This window comes from Syngnathus scovelli, chromosome 6 (genome assembly GCF_024217435.2).
Source record: "Syngnathus scovelli strain Florida chromosome 6, RoL_Ssco_1.2, whole genome shotgun sequence".
NCBI lineage: Eukaryota > Metazoa > Chordata > Actinopteri > Syngnathiformes > Syngnathidae > Syngnathus > Syngnathus scovelli.
The window spans coordinates 14063965-14089052 of NC_090852.1; the positions used below are offsets into that span (position 1 = coordinate 14063965).

A 25088-nucleotide genomic window follows, 5' to 3' on the forward strand; every position below is an offset into this window, starting at 1 on the left:
GAATTTGTTTTCAGTGAACGAGAGTGAACAAATCACTTCCTAAAGTTTCAGTTCATATGACTTCAACCAGTAGGTGCCGGTAATGCGTATCAAAGCTGGTGCCACCTCGCCATAAATTAAAACGAAGAAGAAAATGAAGTAACTTCCCGTTCACGAACGAGTCGTGAATTGCATTTACCGTTCAACAACTGAACGGATTTGTGAGTGAACGAGTCAGTGAGTGAGTGATTTGCATTTCCAGTTAATCGCGTGAACGGATCAGTGAGAGAACGAATCCTGACTTTCCCGTTCGCGAACGAGTTAATGGGTGAACTGCCTTCCCGTGCATCAACGGATCAGTCAGTGAATGTGTTGCGTCTCCCTCCTGGCGTGAACTGTGCAAGGCAGAATGTAGATTTATGATTTGCCAAGGAAAGAAAGAACCACTCACTGAAACACCACTTCTTTTATGCATGTTTTCTCCAAGCTGACGGCTAACTTTATTGCATGAAAGTATGCGCCGTTATGCAACAACGGGGAGATTATGCTTCTCTTTGGGTAACCTTGATTTTATAACACTTGTAGCAGTTTTTAAATAACGTGTATGCAATATACGCCTGAATATTGTTATCCAATATATCTACTGCAATTTCACATTGGATTGCTGGTTTGAAATTTACTTTCATTATTATTATTATTTTAATAAACATTTATGTTAAAACTTGTCTGGTGTTTTATTCCTTGTTTTTATATTCGCCAATTAAAACATAAAAATCAGACATTTGGTTCACGGCTTTATATGACCACGTGTAGGTACACCTCATGGACACGTCAATAGGTACACTACACGAGGTAAAAAAAAAAAAAAAGAATAAATAAAGGGTAATTTGCACAATAAAGCAGTTTCTCGCACCTGAGATCGAACCAAGATCTTACCAACCAAGAGCCCATGTCACTAACCAGTCGGCTGTAACAACATGACAGGCTGTGGTCGTATGCACTGTTTTGTACTAGTGATGTGCATGCTCTAGTCCTCGGGGCCGCGTTCCAACATGTTTTCCAAGTGACCCTCGTTAAGCGCACCTGCGTGAAAAGTTTTAGCTTCTTTCACGGTCAAAAGGAGCTAAAAGTTTTCCCGCACCTGCGCTTAACGAGGGAATCAACGGACACTCCATTAGGTACACCACCATTTTCAAGTGTACCTAATAACAGGTCACTTTATTAGGGAAATATCATGGTCAAAGGTCACAGGTGTCAAGCTCTAGTCCTCGGGGCCGCGTTCCAACATGTTTTCCAAGTGACCCTCGTTAAGCGCAGGTGCGTGAAAACTTTTAGCTTCTTTCACGGTCAAAAGGAGCTAAAAGTTTTCCCGCACCTGCGCTTAACGAGGGAATCACACAGACACTCCATTAGGTACACCGCCATTTTCAAGTGTACCTAATAACAGGCCACTTTATTAGGGAAATATCATGGTCAAAGGTCACAGGTGTCAAGCTCTAGTCCTCGGGGCCGCGTTCCAACGTGTTTTCCAAGTGACCCTCGTTAAGCGCAGGTGCGTGAAAACTTTTAGCTTCTTTCACGGTCAAAAGGAGCTAAAAGTTTTCCCGCACCTGCACTTAACGAGGGAATCACACAGACACTCCATTAGGTACACCACCATTTTCAAGTGTACCTAATAACAGGCCACTTTATTAGGGAAATATCATGGTCAAAGGTCACAGGTGTCAAGCTCTCGTCCTCGGGGCCGCGTTCCAACATGTTTTCCAAGTGACCCTCGTTAAGCGCACCTGCGTGAAAAGTTTTAGCTCCTTTCACGTTCTGAAGTGGCTAAAACTTTTCACGCAGGTGCGCTTAACGAGGGAATCACACGGACACTCCATTAGGTACACCGCCATTTTCAAGTGTACCTAATAACAGGCCACTTTATTAGGGAAATATCATGGTCAAAGGTCACAGGTGTCAAGCTCTCGTCCTCGGGGCCGCATTCCAACATGTTTTCCAGGATTCACCTCATGTATTTCCCTAATAAAGTGGCCTGTTATTAGGTACACTTGAAAATGGCGGTGTACCTAATGGAGTGTCCAAGTGACGTCACAGCTCAAACAGCCAATCAGGAGGTGGGGGTGAAGGTGGGTGTGGCACTTTTCACTTTCACTTAAGCTTTTTCCCTATTGGCCTGTGATGCACATCACTAGTACAAATCAGTGCATACAACCACAGCCTGTCATATTGAAATAGCCGACTGGTTAGTATCATGGGCTCTAACTCAGTAAGATCTTGGTTCAATCCCAGGTGTGAGAATCAGCTTTTATTGTGCAATTAACGCTTTATTTATTTATTCTTTTTTTTTTTTTTTTTTTTTTACCTCGTGTAGTATTGAAGTGTCCATGAGGTGTACCTACACAAGTTGTCATATAAAGCAGTTAACCAAATGTCTGATTTTTATGTTTTAATTGGCGAATATAAAAACAAGGAATAAAACACAAGACAAGTTTTAACATAAATGTTTATTAAAATAATAATAATAAAAGTAAATTTCAAACCAGCAATCCAATGTAAAATTGCAGTAGATATATTGGATAACAATATTTAGGCGTACATATGCATACACGTTATTTAAAAACTTTATAAAATCAAGGTTACCCAAAGAGAAGCATAATCTCCCCGTTGTTGCATAACGGTGCATCCCTTCATGAATAAAGTTAGCCGTTAGCTTGGAGAGAACGTGCATAAAAGAAGTGGTGTTTCAGTGAGTGGTTCTTTCTTTCCTTGGCAAATCGTAAACCTACATTCTGGCTTCCATAGTTCACGCCAGGAGGGAGACGCAACACATTCACTGACTGATCCGTTGATGCACGGGAAGGCAGTTGACCCATTAACTCGTTCGCGAACGGGAAAGTCAGGATTCGTTCCCTCACTGATCCGTTCACGCGATGAACTGCAAATGCAAATCACGAGTCAGTGACGCAACTTCCTGTTCAGTGTGCGCGTGCGTGGGGACCATTCGTTGAATGATTCGTTTGAACGAATCTTTTGAATGAACTGATTGTAAAGATTCCGTTCACTCAAAAGAACTGGAATGCACATCACTAGTTGCTGTCTTTTACTAACAGTGACACGCTGTTAGAACAGCAGAGCGTCTTTAAAAGTGACTTTGTTCTTAATGTCACAATATTTTATAGAGCTAGTCTAAAACAGTAAACAAAGCCATATAGATTCTTTTGGATTTTGATCACAATCACTTTCAATAGTTTATTCCTTATACTGTCTAAAACCTTTTTTCAAAAACTGTCACTTTCATTTACAAAAGAAATACAATTTAAAGAATATTTAGTATTTATTTTTATTCAATTATTTGACTCTCCATACATATATAGGAATAGAACTTTACGTCTTTTGTTGTAATATAACTGATTTTAATATAGAAGCTGATTTTTGTTGGTGGTGTGCCTCGAGATTTTATCCAATGAAAAGGTGTACCGTGAATGAAAATAGGTTGGGAAACACTGTACTAATCAACTCCATCTTTCCTGTGCCTGCTGAAAAAATAAAACACCACGAACCATGACGCCGCCATTTTACTTTTACACGAAACATATCGTTTTACAATTAGCCCAGAAAGTTCTTTTTGGGTCTCATCTGATGAGAGCACCTTCTTCCACATCTGTGGCAAACTTCAAACAGGACCTTCTATGGTTATCTTTGAGAATTTTTTTTCTATCTAACAACAAAACTTGTTCAGTGTGCAACTAAGACAAGGTTCACACTGCAGGCTAATGCTACCCAGATCAGATTTTTTTTGCCCATATGTGGCAACATCTATCTGATTTTTTTAAATAAAAGAATTTAAAAAAAGTTTTTATGACAGTCTGATTGGCTCAGTTTCGATTATTTTACGAAACGCAATCTGCATTTGCACTGACACAGTCAAGCAGTCAGGTTGAGCAGTAGGACCCAGGATTGCAACGACGACAGCAGTAAGGCAGCAAGCAGGCCTGAGGGAGGAGCCCAATATAAACCAAACAAGCCTCCACAGTCCACACCCTGCAGTATAGGGAAGTTTCACTGCATTCTTGCCATACTGCACATACGAAGAGACCAAGAAATCTGCGAGGGCTCTGAGCTGAGTGAGTGTGTGCAGTCATCCGGTGTCATTTCTGCTATGTTTTCACTGAAGCTGACTCGAGAAACCTTTCTTCATGTCCCCTAACAGGAGGAGGGGGTGTGTGGTGTGTTGTAGTTTGGTGGGCCTCTTGGCGGCCTGCTGGAGGACTGGAGACCAGACACTCATCATCATCCAGACCCTACCAGGTGTTGTATTCTCAATTCACCCTCTTTGTCACTTCAAGTCACTTTCTCTTCCTCCTTGGCTGTCCAGATAAGATGAGTGCATGGCTACCCCAATCTGTTCTGACTGCCCTTTTATGGCTTCTCAGCATGCATTACAGTTTGCTACGTGTACAAAACAACTTCCTGTCTATAAATGTATAGTGCTGCATATGGGGCCTCACAATAAAATCCCAAAGTTGTCTTGTTGTGTTATTATTATGTAATACACTCGCTGTTCATTTCATTTGGTACACTTGCATAATCAAATGAGCTCTAGTACTATATCAAAGAGCCCGCCTTTACAGAGATAATGAGCAAGATAATGCCTAAACGTGTGTTGTTTGCTGCAGTGCTACGCAACTGGCTGCACTGCATCACACTGAGACTTTGTGCCTTTTCATTGAGCTAAATAAGATTATTAACAAGCCATAAACACTAGAGGAGGGACATCATTTGGAATGCTGCGTAGATAAGCTTGATGTTTTTTTGGAAAGAATCCCTACACGGAATTTGTTGTTGTTGCTTTATGCTAAAAGAATTGAAAATTTTATTTTCACAGAATTTACACTCATGATGATTTATAAAATAATAAAAATAATTATATTTTGCGCTAATTCTCTGTCATGTTGAGGGTTGATGTTGGTTGCACTATTTCCAACCACCAAATGACTGCCGTAGTGTCCCTAAGTACTTCAACCACGAGTAAAAAATAATAATAATAATTAACATGTTTATTTGTTGGTCATAAGACTATGACCAAACAAAGCGAAATGCATATGCATTTATTTTTTCTAGTTTTTTTTTTAAATGGGCAGTTCATCGAGTAGAGTCCCGATTAAAACAAACAACAGTCCATACGTAAATTTTTTCCCACTCTCAGTTCTTCCATCTCGGCTGAAGCACAACAAAAAAACTAGCTCGCAATCAATGCCACGAGAACCACATTAGGCTCTTTGTCGGAATCCAGATTTCAGGAGGCAGTGTCACAACTGTAGGCAGAATCTCCAGCATTTCTAAATCATCCACTCCACCATTCTTTTCAACAAAATACACAAACTGAATCCTTAAAATGAAGACTTTGACAGCAACAACAATTAATTCTACATCAATAAGGAGGCACTATGTCGATTACAAAATAATATAATCCCTCTCTCTCCACTCCCTCTCTTTTTCTCTTTATCTCTTGCTCTTTCCCTCCCAATAAAGTATTTGGCAAATCAGCACATGTTACTGGGACCACATTTGTTTGAAGATTGCTGTTGCTTTTTTTGTTCCCACATTCTTCTTCTCAGTGCCATCATGAGTAAGGCAGGATTTGACGAAGGTGTGGTAAATGTCTCCGAAGAGCGTCCTGAGAAGTTACAGAGTGACAAGGCCCCGGGTATTGCGACAACGGGGCCAGGATGGACAAAGGTTAGCTGCCCTTGCTGTGTTTCAGAGTGGGTTGAGCCACTGGTTCTGGTGAAACTTGGCGAGAACGTCCGACCTGAGACCAAAAGGTGGCTCATCAAACTGATTGGAACACCACAAAAAGATGGAGGTGAGGACCTTTATGCACTCAATGAATTAGTACACACAAACATGGTGTTTAATTATGAAGTGCTCTCTTAGTAGTAGCAGAAGGAAAGACATGCAAAAATGATCATCATAAAATGAAACTCCATGTGCTCCTGAAGTTATACCATATGTCAACTCGACTGACTGACTGACTGACTGACTGACTGACTGACTGACTGACTGACTGACTGACTGACTGACTGAATGAATGAATGAATGAATGAATGAATGAATGAATGAATGAATGAATGAATGAAAAAACTGTCTTCAACTCGAGAGGCCGCTCAAATCCAATCTTTAGATAAAAGTGCCCCAATCTGAAAAAGTCCCAAACAGCTACCCAAACAAGTGGGTTGGGAAAGGTACCTGAATGAAACAATGAGGCAATTCATTAACTGAGGAAGTTGAAGGTCAAATAGACAATCAAGAATATGAAAATACTGATGTAGGACCAGAGGGAAAGCTTTGTTTTTTTTTTTTAAAAATATATTTTTTTAAAAATACGTTGGAAGGAGCATGAACATGTATTATTATTATTATTATTATTATTATTATTATTATTATTATTATTATTATTATTATTATTATTATTATTATTATCACCCTCTATTTCAATATTATTACTATGGAACATTTTATAATTATTATAAGATATAATAATACAAATATATAAATAATAATGGTGTTGATAAAACAGAAACATATGAGATTGGGTGGTTAAGTTAAATGTAGAAAACAAGTTGTGTTGTGTAGCAATTATTTTGGGCACGCTATGTGGGTTAAAAACAAAATAAAAGTACATGTTAGCATGATGTCCGTCTTTACATTTATTTATTTTATTTATTTGTTTATTTACATTTATTACATGCATATATTATATTACATACTATTATAAAACCTAAGCCCTGATGAAGCCTAATATTTGTTTCAGCACATTGTGGTTGAAATACAGCATCGGAACTATCCCAGCCCTTGCATAAATTTGAGGTGCATGGATATACAAAAGAAAACCAAACAAAAATGTTTGCTTGGTTCGATGTCACACCACCATGTTAACTCAAAACTCATTGGAGAAGGTGGATTTTTTTCCAGAGCAGCAGTTTACGCCTCATTACAAAAAGAAAAGCCAACCATGTTTCCTCTTGTGTTCTTTCCACTTTGGGGCATAGATTTCAAAAAGAGAGTGTGGATAACTCTCCTCAACTCTCCCAGGTGCAGCATTGCTGGCCCACCCAGGTGAAGATGCCACTGGTGACATCATCATGGTCTCCGCCCCACGGTGCACATTGCTACAGGCTACCGAGGAGTTGGGTCTCTGTAAGACGTATAAGAACGGTGAAATGGAGACGTTCTCATACGACAACAGAGAGAACTTTAGACACTCAGGTAAACCAGCACAATGACTGATGGAAGGATGTAAAAATAAGTGATAGTAATACAACACATCTGACACAATAGTTGTTAAAATTGGGTAAGCTACTTCACTTGAGAACAACTGAAATTTAATTTTAAAAAAAGTACAAAAAATATTAATTATAATAATTATTAACATGTAAAATAAACGTTTACTTGGGTAATTATATTTAATGAGCTACAAATGGCTGTGGGAAATTGTGGTTGTCAGAAGGAAGTGTTTCATTTGAAAAAATCTGTTTTCTTGAATGTGTTAAAATCAAGGAAATGAATCAAATGAAATGAATCTTAAATGAATCAGATGGAAAACATTAGATTTTTCTTTATCATTGAATTCCCTTGGAAACATTTGGAGTCTTTTGATCAAATCTCAAAATGATTGACAGGTATGCTCTAGTTTTTAGGGAGGTTTTTTTTTTTGTTTCTAAGTTTTTGTGGACATGAGTTAGATGTTTTACTGCATAATGCCTAACAGGGCTTTTCCAACCCTGTTTGACAGACAACATGGATATGTTCCTGACGGTGGCCGAGAAACAGTACATTGTCAAGTATGAGTTGGAGGGTCTGCGTGCCCGGAGGGATGTGAGGATACCTGGTCTGGCTGACAAATACGCCCTACAGCACCGAGACAACATCTGTGAGTCCTGCAGGAAAATAGAATAGAATAAAAATCAGAGTATACAATGATCAGTATTTATTGATCTCTGTCATACACATCAATTGGAATATGCTTCATCTTCTCGAGCTTCGTTAATTGTTGTTTCACTATATCGCCAATTTTTAAATCACACCTATCTAATTTTATTTTGCGGATGTTTCGCCATATTGAAGATTTTTGTTCCTCTGATGTTACTCAACAACCCATGCCCAACATTTGTATTCCAAGTCACAGCTCCTGGAGTGAAGAAAGTAAGAATGATGGCCCCCAAGTGGACAGAAATAATACCTGCACCACACATGCATAGTTTATATTGATAGTTTGAAGAGTTGCTGTAATTGTCAATTAACAATACACGTATTTTGCTTTGGAATGTGGTGTTATTGTTTGTAATACACATCGACTTTTATTTCCAACTTTATCATATTTGATCAACTGACATCACCCAGCCACCTCCCCCCAAAAAAGTCAGAAATGATTCTAAACTGTAACGACAGGTGTGTTGTTGTTTTTTTTGCTAGCACTACAAACCATGTCTGTGAGTTGCTGATCTCAGCTGTTCTTGGCTTCTCACTTTCAATTATGAAAATGCTTCCCTCAGCATCTCTGTCAGTGTTACTGTACAGTTTTACTGTATGTCACGGTAATGGCTTGGTTGCTGCAAGGTTCAGGACTTTCACTCCATGTGTTGTTTTGATGAAATGAGTAACCCTGAGTGGTTTTGCAGGGCATAAGATGATCTCCGCTGGCGTGGTTGTGGACACGTTTCCTCTTCATAACAAGGCAAAACTGAAAGAGCTCAGTAAATCTTGGTACTCTGGGAACCAGTTGTCACAACCATTGGGTAGGTGGATGCGCATGACTAGCACACACACACACACACTCACTGTTAAAGTGATCAGTAACCATTGTTACTTTCTTTGTGTTTGAAATGGCGTGACTGATTTGTGCTATATCTGTGTCCATCCGTATTTCATATCTTTCTTTGTCGACTTCACTATCAGATTCAGTCAATGCATATTTTGGAAGCACAGTGGGATTCTACTTCAGCTTCCTCGATTTCTACACCTGGTCTCTGTTGCCACCGGCTATTCTGGGCCTTTTCATTACCTTCTTTTCCAGTAAGTATGAGGTAGACACATACCAGTGTTCTTTAGGTTTCAAAGAGAATGTTTTTCAAAAACTGTTTTGTATTGTTCCCAGGCGAGGTGCAGAAGGAAGCGGTGGAGGCGGTGGCCGGCTCACAGGCCCAGATCCACGAGGAGGACGCCGGACTCGGCGTCAGTGGTCACATGATCCAAGCTGTGTTCAGTATGCTCTGGTCCACCGTTTTCATGGAACTGTGGAAGCGTCGTAGCGCCTCCAATTCCTACCGCTGGGGGACCCTTCACCTCGCCGAGCGCTTTGCGGAACCTCGACCTGGTTTCCACGGCGATCTTGGGATGAACCCTGTCACCGGTCGTATGGAGCCACTGTTTCCTGAATGGCAGAGGGATCTGCGGATGGCTCTGGTGTCCGTCCCGGTGGTCGGACTGTTTCTAGGTATGACTCGACTTGACGTCTGACTGGGTTAAAAGTTTTCAAGATACTTCTTCAATGAGTTTGTCTGTGTATGGTTCTTTAGCTACTGCATATTGATGCCTTACAGATCAGAACACAATTACATAAGAGAGTGTGTCACACAATTATTGATCACTTTAGTTTCACATACGTGTGCAGGGATGGTGCTCCTGGGTATGCTGTGTTTTTACTGGGCGGAGAACCAAGTGATGTGGATCCACGAGGAATGGGACTCGGTGGTGTCTCAGACGTTACTCTACGCACCCTCTGTGCTTCACATCGTCTACACAAATGTGCTGGCTACTGGTTACAAAACAGTGGCCCAGTCTTTGACTGAATTTGGTAAGTGTTCAACAAGACTAACTGTATTCAACTTATCCAAGCCCTCGAGTGACCATAATTTCAAAGATAAGATGTTCACCCCTCTGAGCCTAGATAACAAGTTAATTTTGTTCAGTCACCCTTGGTTTATATAACGAAAAATTTTTTACCTTCAGAGAACCACAGAGAAGAATCTGCCTTCCAGAACCACCTGACAGCCAAAGTGTTGGTGGTGAGTTTCCCCCTTTGTCATGAGTGTTATTACATCACCCAACTGTCTGCTGACTCTGCTGTTTTATTTCCTCCTTCATCAGTTCACATTCTTCAACTACTTTGCAGTCCTCTTCCACATTGCATTTGTCAAGCAGGATGTGCCGTTGCTTCGCAAGGTGACAGCTGGCCTCCGCTTTACTACACTCAACAGCCACATAAGTGCAATAAATGCAAAGCCTTCTCTGGAAAAAATAGTATAAACTATAAAATTGAACAACAACAACAACAAAATCTGGTCTGGGGGGCCGCATGAATAATTTCTATTTTATGCGTAGCGCCTGGCGTCTTTGCTGATCGTGACTCAGTTGGTGAACCAAGTGACAGAAGTGGTGATCCCCTTCCTTGTGGATCGCTTCGTTAGTGCCCCCCACAGGTCGGAGAACGAAGATGACCCAGAGGAGGACAAATTTCGGAATCAAATCACGCTGCCAGTGTTCCCCGTGAGTGCACTTTTTAAATATGAAATGATGATGATGACACCACGGGTGTGACGCCCCTGCTTTTATGTCAAAGCCAACTACTGTGACAACATGTTTTTCTCTGAGAAGTTGTCTTGGCGTTGGAGCCACACGTAGGAAAGCAGGCAAGGAGTCTTTGACGACGTCATGTTTTCCGCCGCCAGGGCCTCTTTGCAGAGTACATTGAGCTCCTGGTGCAGTTTGGCTATCTGAGTCTTTTCTCGTGCGTGTACCCTCTGACGGCCGTGCTGCTGCTCATCAACAACGTAACGGAGATCCGCTCCGACGCCTACAAGATCTGCAAGCTCTTCCGCAAGCCGTTCTCTGCCCCCGTGGCCAATATGGGTGTATGGCAGGTCAGCGGATAACGCAGCGTGCGCAATTGTGACTCGAGACTACAGGTGTCATTGTGTCATCCTCCAGATTGCGTTTGAGATCCTGAGTTTCGTCGCGGTGGTGTCGAACTGCTGGCTGCTAACACTGTCACCGCAGATGCAAAGGATGCAGCACGAGGGACAGATGAGCAGCAGTGACATCATGCTGATGGCCATTTTGGCTGAGGTATGATTTAGTACCTGTATACACTCCCAGACCTTTTAAGGGTTACCTCTTACCACTACCATTTATCAATTCAATTTTGACCATTTTACTTCTCTCAATTTTAGGTGCGCCTTATAGTGCGGAAAATACGGTACACAATTCGAAGAATTTTAAATTGCACAGTTTGGAGAATTGTGTAATTTAAATCAAATTAAATAGAAACTTAAAGAGGAAGTAAACCCCAAAATGTTCTTTGTAATAATATGTTCTGTGAAGCCCAACTCGTCGAGACACAGTGTGCATGTACGACTGATTTTTCTCATTTTTTGCAGCATGTTCTCATCATAGTTAAGGTGACTGTGGCAGCCCTGATTCCAGATGAGCCGGACTGGATAACAAAGAAGAAAGCCCGCATGCAGTATACATCCATGCAGGCGTTACGACAGAAGGTCAGCACAATTCCTTGTGACTTCAAGGCAGTCTGGAGTTGGTAGCAAAGTTGGCATTTGGAAGCCATGTGACTCGAGTATAAAGCCCAAGGACATCTTTGTCCAAGTGAAGGAGGCTATTATTTGGCAGAGAAATCTGATTATAAATCTATGACGAATTATACTTAAAACCCCAAGTGTGGTTAAATCAACAGTTTGGTAGGCTTGTGAGGGAGAAAAATTAGGGTGAGGGAGAAAAATGAAATCAAGGATACTCATAAAAAGGCAAAACTTACTTTTAAATGTAGGTCTTCTTTGGTCTCATCATTTGGCTTAATTTCCCCTTTCAAAAAAGCTCTCTGAAGACCAAATGAAAGGCCGCTGCCTTACAGAACAGTCAGCTGAGAAAAAATATCTATTGCTCGTGTTATGTCATAATGTTTGTTGATGTGACTGAGACCCTGAAAATAGAGATACTCAGCATAAAATGTCTGTAATTCTTAAAACCATAACTTTGTGAACTCTTAAATTTGAAAAGTGTTTACTTCCACAACATCTTAATTAGGATTTTTCAAATTTGATTATGGAGGTGCACAAAGGCAAAGTCAGTGTTGTTAATTGTCTTGAATGAGTTTAGTTTTTACCTGTAAAATGTATTATTGTTTTCTCTTCCAGAACCTGCCTTCTGATGAGTCCTGAATTTGTTTCAAAAAGTGAGGCACTGGACCCCAAAAGAACAATCTTTGAGCTTCAGTAGTGTTGCTGTGCCCGTATACGTACTCATCGTATGTACTTTTAAAGGTGCCATTTTACACTTTGGAGACAAATCACAACCTCTTTATTTTATTAATTTAAAAAAAAAAAACGAATTTTATTTGAAATTCACAAGAGTAAAATGTCTTAAACGCTTTTCAATGTGGTTTTAAAAAAATCCTTCAGACTTTCGTAGTCATGAGTTGAATAAACTCAAATAAAAAAAAAGCGAAAGACGTCACTTATAAAAGTAAGCACAGAAAGATAAATTTTGAAATGTTAAAAAAACAAAGTTGGAGCCCACATTTGTTGAGAATAAAACATTAATTGTGAGACACGGTTTGCTTATAACATTGACATACAGATACAATATATGTTTTAAATTAATTATTACAACAATCCAACAACAATCCTCCCTTCCATGAAATGTGTGCCTTTTAGGAAATGAATATTAGAAGCATTATATTAAATTTATATTAATTTTTAAAAAGTGTCCCTGATCCTGTATTAAGAAAAGGCTGTCTGGTAATCTTTCTCCCTGTGTTGATTGGCAGCTTTGACTCCAAGGTTCCAAATGGCAGCTTTAATTCCACCAAGCTTCTTGGCTTGCTATTACCACACATGGTGCTTCGACAATATACACGCTCTGAGTTGCACTACACTTATCACACGTACACTGAAAGTGCAATTCAAACAAATGTTCAATATTTGTTGCAGAAATTCCTGCAAACTGAATGTATATATTGTTTGTCGTACAAGAGTTGCTTTCAAAGAAACTTACAGAGTTTGAGTGGGTTGGTTAAAGGGGAGTCAGGAAGAGACATAAATATTTATTATTATGCTGACACTGTAGTCTTGACAAGATCTTGGTTTGGTGTCCTGTTCAAGGCTATCGATAAGCTACAGTGATTGATAATAGGTAAATATCAAAGTGAATAGGAAGCAGTTTACTTAATAGCTGCTCAGTGCTCTCTTTACTGCAACCTAAATTTTGATTTAGGAATTTAGGAACTGCTAAAATGCCCCCAAATATTACAAAAAGTCAATCCTGATGTTGCCAATAAAAGTAATATTGTGTACCGTGTCACGTAAATACAAACAAAAATTGCTGAGTTAGATTGTTAGCTGTTGAGAGCAATGAGAAAAAGCCAAGACCACTTGAACTCTGCTATTTTTTTTTCTTTTTTTGTGTGTGTGTAAAATGTGGAGTCACTTTTATATTTTGTATTGTGTCACTAATGACTGCTTGATTTGGAAGTATTACCACTAATTTGCCTTCTGGCACATTGTGCTATTCATTCACTCTCCAATGTTGACAGATTTATGACCTGTATGTGGTCAATCACACTTGGGAGGTTTATTCTTTTAAAACATTAGCTTATGGCGCCTCGATGTTTACAATATAAAGTTGGTCGACCTCCACCTCCCAGTGGGCATCAACTATATTAAAGGTTCTGCATGTGTTAACTTGAGATGACTATATATATATATATATATATATATATAAAAATATCACAATAAAGACAGAAATAAGGCTGCTTTTTTTTCTTCTTCACAAATGACACGGAGCACATTGGTGACATTGATTTAATCAATTTTAATAAATAGATACAGAAAAATAAGTACATGGTTCCAGAGGGACTAGGTCCTCTAATTACAAAGCAGTAGTAGACAGAACACACCAGGGAGAGGCGGGCTGCAAGTGTAGGAATAATTACTTCTATATATAATCTGTTCTTGGTACAAATTTTACCCTTACATTGTTTGCTGAAATACGAGTGATAATCAGATTTCACGCTATAAGCGGGAACCATTAGGTTGGATACCCAGTTTGGGCACGAAACTGTAAAAAATGAACACGAATAAGTCGCTCTGCAAGCTAGAGGGGGGAAACCATATATGTACTGTACAGTAGCTTATTCTACAGCTTTGGCCCTTGTCGCTGTACAAAATGTATCTACATTTATCATCTTCACCTCAAATAAGACATGAGTGGATGTGAAAATAGTACACCAAATATACATGTTGTGACTCCGCTAACAATATGTGACACGTAACTCATACTCCTTAGATGTACAGTAGGAAGCTACCAGGAACTGTGCCGTACTGTGTGCAATCAAGGTAACAAGACAACAGCAAGTGTCTTGCAAAAGCCAAGACACGATATTGAGGTATACGGTGATAAATAACGGTAACGGCATGCACAGCAAGTCACGTGGTTCCCATGACGAGTGGCACACTTGAAAAGTGTTGGTCGCATCCCAGTCGTGACAACAAAAACTAATAGGGCGAGTGGTCCACAGACGGAACGTTAAGGGGACAGAGAATGATACAATCATCTCAGTCTGAGGCATATTATAGCATATCATAATATATTGTAACAGTCTCTCAGCTTATATTAAGAGGTTTGTAACCAGAGAAGCAGGTTGTGCAAAGGGAAGGAGAAGAAGAAACAAGTGCTTTTTTTCTGTGAAGCCTTTATTGTAGAAACCTCATGAAGGAGCATCTTCTTCTCTTCTTCAGGACGGGCAGGTACAGTGTGCTTGCTACACTCTCAAAGCCGCAAAGCGGCTGCCGATGCTCAAGCCACTGTGCTGGAGACAAACTGGAGCTTAACGTCGTGTTTTCGGCTCAAGTGGGCACTCGAATGTCTCATGGAACCACGCTTAGTCAGCTGGGAGTGTGCGTGTCTCAGGCGGTGTCATTTAGAGCACATGGCAACAGTTGTACTGAGCCAGTGGGAGAATCTTAGCTTTGTTGTTTGTGGGGATGTTGAAAGACAGAGCTTTCTCACACAAGGGCAGCTGGAAGAGACGCTCGCGCAGTTTGAGGCTGTGGCGTTTCCCCGCCGGCTCCATCCTGGCACCGTTGGCGGCTTCGTCCCAAGACCCCGTCGCATTGCGCGCTTGAGATTTGTCAGTCACAAAGTCCTCCCTGCCGGCCGTGTCCATCCTCTGTTCCTTCTTCCCTCTACGGCTTGTCTTTATTTTCTTGGGTGTTGCGGAGGCGGCTTTATTGAAGTTGTTGTTTGGCTCCGTCTCTTGGTGGGGGACTTTCTCGCTCCACCCCTGGCAGCACGGCACCCTCAAAGCGGCCTCAGCCTCACATGAGGAGGGGGGCTCAGGCGCGTGACTCACGTGATTGTCTAGGTGAGCGACCGGTTGGTATGAAATCACGCATGTGCTTTGCGTGTGCTCTATCTCCATGTCTGCACTATCATCCTCATCCTCCAACGTCTCCTCCGGGCTCATGCCCTGCTCCTCCCTTTCCTCTTGATCGTCCACATCTACTTGTGTGACCTCTGTGTCCTTCTGTAGCTCAGTCACAGACAAAGACAATAAACCCTCACACTCTTTGGCCAGGTTGGCCTCCTCTTCCTCTTCTTCCTCCTCCTCCTCTTCCTCCTCCTCTTCCTCACAGATCTGCAGGAGAGCCGGCAGGTTCTTGGTGGCGCGAGGTTCCTCGACCGGTGGCGGGTGAAGCGAGTAGCTGAGGTTGACCTGCCGTGGCGCCGGTAAAGACTGCGGTTTGGCAGCGAGCAGGTCGCCGGACTCGACCATTCGGGAAAGCGGCGAGGTAGAGGAGAGCGCCCCTGAGAGCCAATGGGGAGGGGCCTCTGGGCTGAGCAGCACATTGTCCAACCCCTGCAACCAGTGATGAGCCTCGATTTCTTGCAGCGACGCTCGGACTGATGGATCCTTCTGGAGCATCCTGGAGATCAGACTGACAAAAAAAAAAAAAAAAACCACACAATCAGATTATACTGTGCAAAAAAGTGAAACACCGGTGTCATCCATCAACATTTTCATGAGGGCTTATCCAAATTATCGGTCAGTTGATACAGCACCGTTCCAAAATAATTATCGGCCAGAGTTTGTCTTACTTTGTTATGAAACAGTAAGTCACCCAAAATAACATTATTGTATTGTTTGTTCACGAGATGAAGCTATAACTCATGAACAAAATTTGAACAAAACTATTGTTTAGCTCAAAGATTTTTTTTTTCAAGGTGGTTAAAAGCATCTCTTTATTTAGATTGCATTCTATCTATAAAACATTCTGTGCCATGAATACAACTGAGTGTCATCCACTTTCTTGGGCAATCCACAAAAGCAAACTCATGAGACGTTAAGAATATCCCAAAGGTTGTTCTGTTCTGCTCAGATGCTCCATCATGTGAGTGCAGATTGTTTTGGATCAGATATATCCCACAGTGTTTGTGGTCAAACAGCCAGGCACTGAGCTGACAACATTGTTGCTTACTCAATGGAAAAATAACTTAAATGCAACTTACCGCTACTACTGCACATCAGTGCTGTATTATGACAACAATGTATGTTTAGACTCCATTGAACACACACCTTTTATGTTTTGAAATGTTGAAGCAGACGTACAGTCTGAACAAGGACTATGGAGTTGCTTAATTTAACTTAGGTCCTGATTTCTTTGTCATGATTTGAAATGAGAACTGAATGCATCTTAATGCAATGTTGCCTATAAGCCTTACATTAAGATGTCGTTTGTTAAGTTGGACATAAATCTTACTATTTTCTACAGTGCTTCTCCACATTAAGATGGTAGGTGAGCCAGAGCCTATTGCAGCTGTCTTAGGACAAGAGGAGGAAGCCTCAGGGCTGCACCCAGACAGTGCCAGTGAGTCAAAACCGATGTAACCACTCGATTCATGTGGTTGCTTTGATATGGCAGATCAAATGTAAAAAAAAAAAAAAAGGGGTCAATGAAAAACCAAAACTTGTGTTGCTGCAATTCGAGGCGAGTGACTGCCGAGTGTTTAATGAAGCATGTCTGCGTGCAGCCCAAGTAGAACACTAAAATTATTTGCTGAAACTAATGAGATGCTTTTACGGTCACTAGCTATTTAACACAGGGTGACTCACATCTCTGCAGTAACCGCTCAGAAGCCTTCAGTAATACATAGCATTTAATAAATGAAGTGCAACGATGAGGATGTGATGGCATTAGAGTCATTTTCTTTTAGCGGCTTTGAAAGGGGTACATTTGATTGACGTGGGGAACATCACCATTGCATATGCGTACTTACTCTCTGCAGTCTCCTGAGATGTGATCGGGGATGGAGTAACGACAATCCAAAATCATTACCAGCGTTTCACTGTCGTTGGCCTCCTGGAAGGGAGGAACCCCGCACACTAACATATATAAGATCACCCCAAGAGACCAGATATCTGCAACACACAAAATGGAATCAATATAGACATGCTGTCAGGCACAAGGCAAAGCAAGGCCGCTTTATTTATATTGCGCAATTCATACACTCAATGTGAGTCCGACACATAATTGAAATTTAAAAGCCTTCACAAACAAGAAGGGAAGCCATTTAATAGCAAAATAAAGTAATAATGTGTGGCTTACTGCTATAAACCTATGAAAGTAATCTGAAAATGACTAAGCTTTTTGATTCTTTTGACTTCTGACGTGCATCCACAGACACATGTTTCCGGATACTGACTGAATATGTATTTCCTCTTGTGGGTCCCCCTCCCTTTCCTTCCCTTCCACCTCCTGGTTGCATGCATGCGTGCGTCTCTCATGATACAGTGCTATTTTGAGAATGAAATTCTTTTGCTCTTCTTTTTTTCCGCAAATGAAAGCTCACTGCACATGTCAAGCCAGATCGACTATATGAAGGGTGAAAATGGCATTTTTAAAATAAAAAACAACCCCAAAAAACCCCAGCAGTGATCTAATGTGTGTTGTCATGACATTGCCCTTTCAAGGTTGCTTCATTGGATCCGTGTAATGCAGGAAGCGGTCGAGCGTGTCTTTTCCTGTGCAAAGGCTCGGTTTATGAAAGGCTTATAAAATTAAGGTTAAATTGGATGGTAGGCTTCAGATCAGAAAGATAATTGAATACTTTTGTGCCTTGGCTTGGGCAGACAGAAAGAAATGAAATAAATAAAAAGATTCATTTCAGCATTTTCGAAAATGCCCAAAATGATGAGACAAAAAGGTTGACTGTCACAACATTTTGTCTTCTTGTCCATGCAATGAGCCACAAGTAACATGCACATGATACGTTCGAGTGCACATCAAAGGACAGAAAAACACAGAACTGGGCCATGTGCTTAGCGGTGTTTTGCAAACACTCTGCAGGTTGCAATTTTAAGCCTTTTAGAATGAAGAGCAGAGAGATTTCAGGCGATATCTAATGCATGATGGCCAACGATAACAAATACAACCGAGGGGTGAGTAACGATAGCAAGTATCGGTATCAGGCTGATGCGGGCCTTTTTCAGGTATTGTGGTGGCAGCTGATACTTGTCACCGATACTTTAAAAAAAAAAAAAAAAAAAAGTCTTTCAAGCAGTAGTTAGTGCTACTTTGCCACATTGTCAGATCATCATCTGCATCCAAATGACAGGTTTGTTGTGGTTCCTAATTTTGGTCATTGTGTTAAATGAACTTTCATAAATCAAATGTACTCGAGGTTTGAGTGAATATTTAAGAGTGAATATCTATCAAACATCCTTAACTCAAATTCATGGGATAGTGTTTTTAATGGTACATTAATTTGGTTTTAAAGGATTGATATAAAAATAGAAAACTGATGATCCATAAACCTGCACACACAGCACTCCCATGTGTATCAACATACGGCCATTGTCCACCATCACAGTCCAAACAAGCACGCTCAGTCACCAGCGCACAATGTCCACAGTCACACTTGTCTCTGTTTAGAGAACACTTACGCAACAGGGTGGAGAAGCCACCGAGTACTGTACTTTTCCCAGTTCACTACGAGATATCGCACATACATACTATAGCCGCCATGACTGGCCTATTGACCACTCAAGGAGGTCTTGGGGCCAATTAATTTCTCAACACGGGCTGAATTGGAGTGCTTACGTGCGTGTCCTTGCTGACACAAACAGAGGAGCAGCACACAGCATGATCTAAAAACAGACAAAGGGTTTCTTATCTGCTATGTTCTAAAAAGGATTGTTTATGATGGTTTTCTATGTTTGATTCCCTGTTACATCATGCCCTAGAGCAGCAAAATGAGTTATTGCATGTCAGACCAGCAAGATGAAGCTAAACAAAAAATGTTGGTGGATTGGTCCTTGGAAATTCTAAAATACAGGACATAAATATGGTGTTGGGCGATTTTTTTTTTTTTTTTGGACAACTTTGTCCATTGTTATCAAGTTTTATTATTAAAATTTATTTAGGATGTCTGGTGTGGATTACTGTCTTGATGTCAAGTCACAGCATCTCATTCGAGTTTTTCACCAATCACTGCCACTCACGTTCACAATCTTTAAATTGAAAAAAATCGGAATCTTTATGCGGGGAGACAGCCATGCTATTTACTCAGACCTCATGCAAATACAAGCACACAAGATACAGATACTTTTTGTGACTAAGGGCTATATGAAGAACCTTTGATCCTAGATATGCAATATGCAAGAAATGTTTTGCTAAGGTAAAATATAAAAGCAACACTACGAATTTGCAAAGCCACCTCGTTCGCTATCACAGCAAACTATTCTCACTTCCCACTTCCCAGGAACTGGACGGGTGAACATAATTCTGCACATAATTGGTTGCATGGGTCCAATATTTAATGTAATTTTTCCATTATCTTGTTTAGCTATTGTTACACTAAAAGAGCCCATTAAGCACTGTTGTGGTTTACATAACGCATGTTCATAATGTGTCCAGCTGTGCAGTGTTTATTTTGTGCAGTTTTTTTTTTTCATAGGAATAAATGCATGAGACGTTTTCCTTTTTATCGGTATTTTTCATGGGTATTTTTTTTATCTTTTTGAGTCGCGTATCATAAAATATTGTTGCTGAAATTTCTTGCTATATCTCCAATAGCGCATATATCGTGATATTATCATTATCGTGGACCAAATATCGCTACAGTATCGAATCGTGAGTTACCCGTATCGTCCCACTCCTAGTTCTAACGTACATCCACCCATCAATTTCCAACCCTGGATGAAGCCTGAGTACTTACACATCATTTACGTTACACAGAAGAAAGACCCAACTGACCAATCTGAACCCAAAACCTGCTTAAATGGCTTCAGAGAACATTACACCAAACAACACCAAGGACATTTATTTCCTGTCCTCAAAAAGTGTGACAAACACCACACAATGTTCCCACACAATGAGAAATACAGAGAAGGCAGACACTGCAGTGTTTGGCTCCACTGCAGAACGTGCCCGCTTGGCTGGCTTGCTTGGACTGACCCAGATACACAATATAATCCGCTGCAGACACATGCATGCACACACACATACATAACGTACGTGTTCCACACCGCCACACAAGCAGATGAATATGAAAGGACAAATAGTACGAGTAATCCCGATTTAGGACATAAGGCAATGAGAAGGGACATACAGAAGAAGGGTCATGGAAGGATTCTTGATCAACGCATCACCAAATTATCCACTATTCTCTGGCTCCCTGGAGCAAATGTGGCATCCTTGTGGCTATCCCCTCATTCACAGGGCAGTGCTGAAATTCTACGTCATGCTCAGCAGGTAGTCTCAGTGATCTTTCAATTCTTTAAAAAAAATACAGTGGGTACCACCAAAACTTCTCAACATTTCTCAGCTTATCAGTGCAGCACTGATATTAGTCATTCCATGCAGAGGATAAAGAATACATGACTGAGTAAGGGTGTAACGGTTGTGAATCAAACCAGAAAACCGAAGTTCAAAGTACTTTGGTTCAACTACTCATTCTGTCATCCTGAACCGCTGTTTGACCATGCCAACTGAGATAAAAGCAGGACACAATTTAGTGCAATGTGCATAAGAAAAGTCTACTTAAGAGTCTTACCCACAGCTGGAGCATGATACTCTTCGCCCAACAAAATCTCAGGTGCCGAATATGCCAGGGATCCACAACTAGTGGCCAACATGGTCCCAGGTTTGAATAGGTTACTGAAGCCAAAGTCTGTCAGTTTCACTGCCCCCTGCTGAGGAAAGAACACCACATTCTCTGGCTTCAGGTCTCGGTGCACCACGTGGAGCTCGTGGCAGTACGCCACAGCGCGCACAATCTGGGCAAAATGGCGTTTGGCAGTGCCCTCAGCAACGCCCGTCTCGTGGCGAAGGATGTAATCGTACAGGTCGCCCCCTTCGGCCAGTTCCATGACCAGGTAAAGGGTGGTGGGTGTGTCGATGACCTCATAAAGGCGAACCACGTTGGGATGTTGCACCCGCTTCATACATCTGAAAATCATCGAAACAACAAATAATCTTCCATCCATGGTTCATATGAAGATAACAGAAGCAGTCTATACCTGACTTCCTGTAAGAGATGGCTTGTCGCCATGACATCGAGTTTGGTCTTGTCAATCATCTTGATAGCGACCAACTGTCCTGTGTTGACATGTCGAGCCAGTTTGACCACTGCATAGTGGCCCCTCCCCAAGGTCCGACCCACATGGTACAGTCCGCTGAGATTCAAGCGGTCTGATTTAAGATGTTCATCTTGAGGTGGGATGCTCTCGCCGCACTCCATGTTGACATCAAAAAGGGGTGAGATGTACGCAGACCCTTGGGAGGTTGTAAGGAGAGACTTGCTGGATCAAAATCTTCACTGCAAGGGGGTTGCCTAGCAGTACAAAGATGAAAAAACAGTTTTCATTTTGTTTAGATATTGTCCATAAAGAAGCAGTGTATTTAATATAGGGTTTAATACCAGATGTCAGAAATTTGAAGTTATCTTGAATATTCTAAGACCAAAGCATATATCTGGTATTGCTTATTATAATACACACTAATTTATTGCGTGCGTTTGTTAAAAAATAAGTGGGTAGAAGACCTTGAAAAACTAATCATATTAAATAGCAATCGCAAGATTTGGGGGATTGCAATTGGATTAATTTACAAAAGCGTTGAGTATAAGTAGTAAACATGTCCAATATTTTCCATTGTCTTATGTGGAACGAGGGATCATTGTCGGCCTTTCTCAAATTACACTCACCCTGCACAAATGGCACGTCTGATCGATCTTGTAAGTGGAAGCCTGCCTGAGTGTGTAAGTGTAGGCTCGCTCCCATGTTAGTTTGACCAAGAATGTCCGAATGTGACGTTTACGCGAATGATGTCATCACCCGATCACCCTAAGGGTAACGAGTCCACCTGACATCACCGTCCGTCATTCTTCTGTTCGCGCGATTTTCTTTCTCACGCGAAGCTCGCATCATCTGTCTCCATCCTCATCACAATCCGACGGCCTCACCTCACTGTTTACATGTAGACAACCTGCCAGCGGGCGAAATTGAGGCCTCGTCGCGTTATTAAGCGCAGGATTAATTGTTTCTGGTTGTGGTGTCGCCCACGGAACTGGCAACTGTGGGTGTCGCGGCCAGCTGTTCGTTTACTTGGCCGGCCCACAACTGCAGTCGCGACTTGGCAAATCCGCCATCCTGCTGGCTGGCTGGCTGGCTTCCTTTCCGCTTGACCAGCGTACGCTTCACGAGCAAAGGACGCCACGGCGGACATTTCATAACGACGCCATCAAACTTACCGTCAATGCTAACATCTCGCGACGATCAACCCGCGGGGGTCCGACTCGCTGTCACTGCCGAACTTAAAAATGAACACCGTCGTCGACGACGGGTCCTCCGCTTCCTTCTCCCAGCTCCATGTTGTCTCTCAGCGTACACATTTCCCTCCTCACTGCAATAGAGAGCCAATGAGAGAGCGAGAGAGAGAGAGACTCATATGTGCACACTGGACTGCCAGGGTTAGAGAGAGAGAGAGAGAGAGAGAGAGAGAGAGAGAGAGAGAGAGAGACTCATATGTGCACACTGGACTGCCAGGGTTAGAGAGGAGAGAGAGAGAGAGAGAGAGAGAGAGAGAGAGAGAGAGAGAGAGAGAGAGAGAGAGAGAGAGAGAGACATATGAGCACACTGGATTGCCAGTGTTCTGTGTTCTTCGAGTACCAGTAACTTTTGGCCTACTAGTATGAAATTAAACATTAATAGAACACTTAAAGAATAATTACAGAAACGGATTTCCATAAAGCCATTTGAACTTTTATTAGATATTCTCGATATCCCTCTTAAGGGTGAATTTAGTACACCCTTTATCCCCATTGGTCATATAATACTGCACAAAAGTGGAACAAATGTGTCTTTAACGTTCCTTTTGAAATATTAGTGAACTGCCTTTTATATTTTGCTTTGTAAATGTCTTAAATTCGTTTGTAAATGGATTTTAATGTTGACTTTTAATAACAATATGTGTATATGTGCATAAAATGCACGAAATACAAAAATAAATAAAGCTGTAAAGCCTTGTTATTAATTATTAACACGACGCCAATAATAATAATAATTCACAGTATACTAGTGTGTGACATTCCTGTTATTTAGGCCTACAGCACAGCAGTTTTTGTACAAAATTTTCTGTGTCAAAAGTTGCACATGTCATGGAAAAAACCCGTTAACAAAGATACATAGTGTTAATTGTTTGTTATTTTACAATTGCCTTTCTAGTAAGGGTAAAGGACATCGTAGTTCATGGACCTTAAAGTGGATATTAACGATTTGGAATAAACGCTCAAAAGGCTTTCCATAAAAGCGGCGGGGGAGGGAGCGAGCGAGCCCTTCCTTCCTCGTGACGTCAATGCATTCCGTCTCGCTCCCGCAGACTCAATGGAGCGGTTATGTAACGCGTCTGTTTTCTCTCCAAATAGCAAAGCAGTACACGGGACCCAAGTTGAACCAAATTCCCGAGACACCTTTAGTAAAGCCTGACACTGCAGGAAGGTTAAAGGGTTCAGGGCGAGGAATGAGTTTCTATTTATAATCCGACTCATTGGAAATGTGGAGACTTTGTGAAAAATCAAAACGTGGCCATAAAGTAATTTGTCCACAATAAACTAGTTTATCTGTTCTAGTTTCGATGTTGAGCACTTACAACGTTTAGTTGTACATGTCGTACACAAATTGTTGCAGTTTTGCATGGTTAGTCACGTGATTCAATTTTAATTAAACATCTAGTGAACATTCCTCAAATATCTGAAAACTAAATTGCTCAAAAGTAGGATTGTGACTGCGAATTGATTGTGTATAGATGATAGATTCAAACTTGATACTAAGTCATCCCGCTTTTGGTTCGCCGTGATGACAGCATACACACATTAACCACACGATGGCGGTAGAGACTAAACTTCAACGTCCGCTGTCTTGGCTTGCTTGGAATATATATATTTTTTAATGCATTGGAGTGTTTAACATCATTATGCATTAAACCATTGTGTATGTTTAACTTTATATGAACTTTTTCAAAATACTTATGAACGTGTTCTTATACGGGGTCGTTCTGTTGCATTCAGCACATCGTTAACAAGTTTTACCGATTATGAATAAATATTTATAAAGTAAATTAAATAAGCTCTTCATTAAATAGCTTAAAATAATAATGGTATTAACTAATGGTAGTCTCATTGGTAATTTTTTTGTGCGCATTTCAAAATTATGCAATTTTATTAAAATGTATACATTAAAAATATAATAAATTTCATGTTGCAAACATGATGGTGTCACATTTTGTATTCATTATTTTACTGTTTACTCGTTATGACTTTGTTTTAAAATTCATTGATACTTTTGTTATGCTTTATTAAAGCAGAAAAAGTTGATTCTTCCAGAAATTGTCAAGTGCAAAAATTAGTCTACATTGCTTTGCGCATTATCAGGTTGTATCTTACAGTAATAAAATATAAGCCTCACCAAATGAAACCAGAAAGGATAAACAATTTCCTGTAGCAAATAGATTTGTCCTCATTTTACTATTATTTGT

General features: G+C 40.9%; 2 protein-coding genes across 5 annotated transcripts; one reads left to right on the plus strand and one right to left on the minus strand.

Annotated features, from left to right (window-relative positions):
• The first annotated feature begins 3958 nt into the window (after positions 1 to 3958).
• Positions 3959 to 13616, plus strand: ano10b (anoctamin 10b). Of its 4 annotated transcripts, XM_049722650.2 has the most exons (17): positions 3959 to 4106; positions 4193 to 4290; positions 5601 to 5632; positions 5747 to 5848; positions 7078 to 7251; positions 7778 to 7915; positions 8664 to 8780; positions 8941 to 9057; positions 9140 to 9478; positions 9656 to 9838; positions 9994 to 10049; positions 10132 to 10206; positions 10366 to 10530; positions 10713 to 10904; positions 10972 to 11109; positions 11421 to 11537; positions 12192 to 13616. In XM_049722650.2, exons 3-17 carry the CDS (start codon positions 5608 to 5610, stop codon positions 12213 to 12215), a joined length of 1962 nt encoding a protein of 653 aa, XP_049578607.1. In that variant the 5' UTR covers positions 3959 to 4106; positions 4193 to 4290; positions 5601 to 5607; the 3' UTR covers positions 12216 to 13616. The 4 variants fall into 4 exon arrangements, with proteins under 4 accessions (XP_049578607.1, XP_049578606.1, XP_049578608.1 ...); XM_049722649.2 differs by having other exon boundaries at positions 5601 to 5848; XM_049722651.2 differs by lacking the exons at positions 3959 to 4106; positions 4193 to 4290 and having other exon boundaries at positions 7035 to 7251.
• A 230-nt stretch (positions 13617 to 13846) lies between these two features.
• On the minus strand, positions 13847 to 23010 carry snrkb (SNF related kinase b). Its single transcript, XM_049722653.2, has 5 exons — positions 22807 to 23010; positions 21575 to 21888; positions 21109 to 21503; positions 17332 to 17473; positions 13847 to 15992 (listed from the first exon to the last, which is right to left on the minus strand). Exons 2-5 carry the CDS (start codon positions 21793 to 21795, stop codon positions 14975 to 14977), a joined length of 1776 nt encoding a protein of 591 aa, XP_049578610.1. The 5' UTR covers positions 21796 to 21888; positions 22807 to 23010; the 3' UTR covers positions 13847 to 14974.
• Positions 23011 to 25088: the final 2078 nt, after the last annotated feature.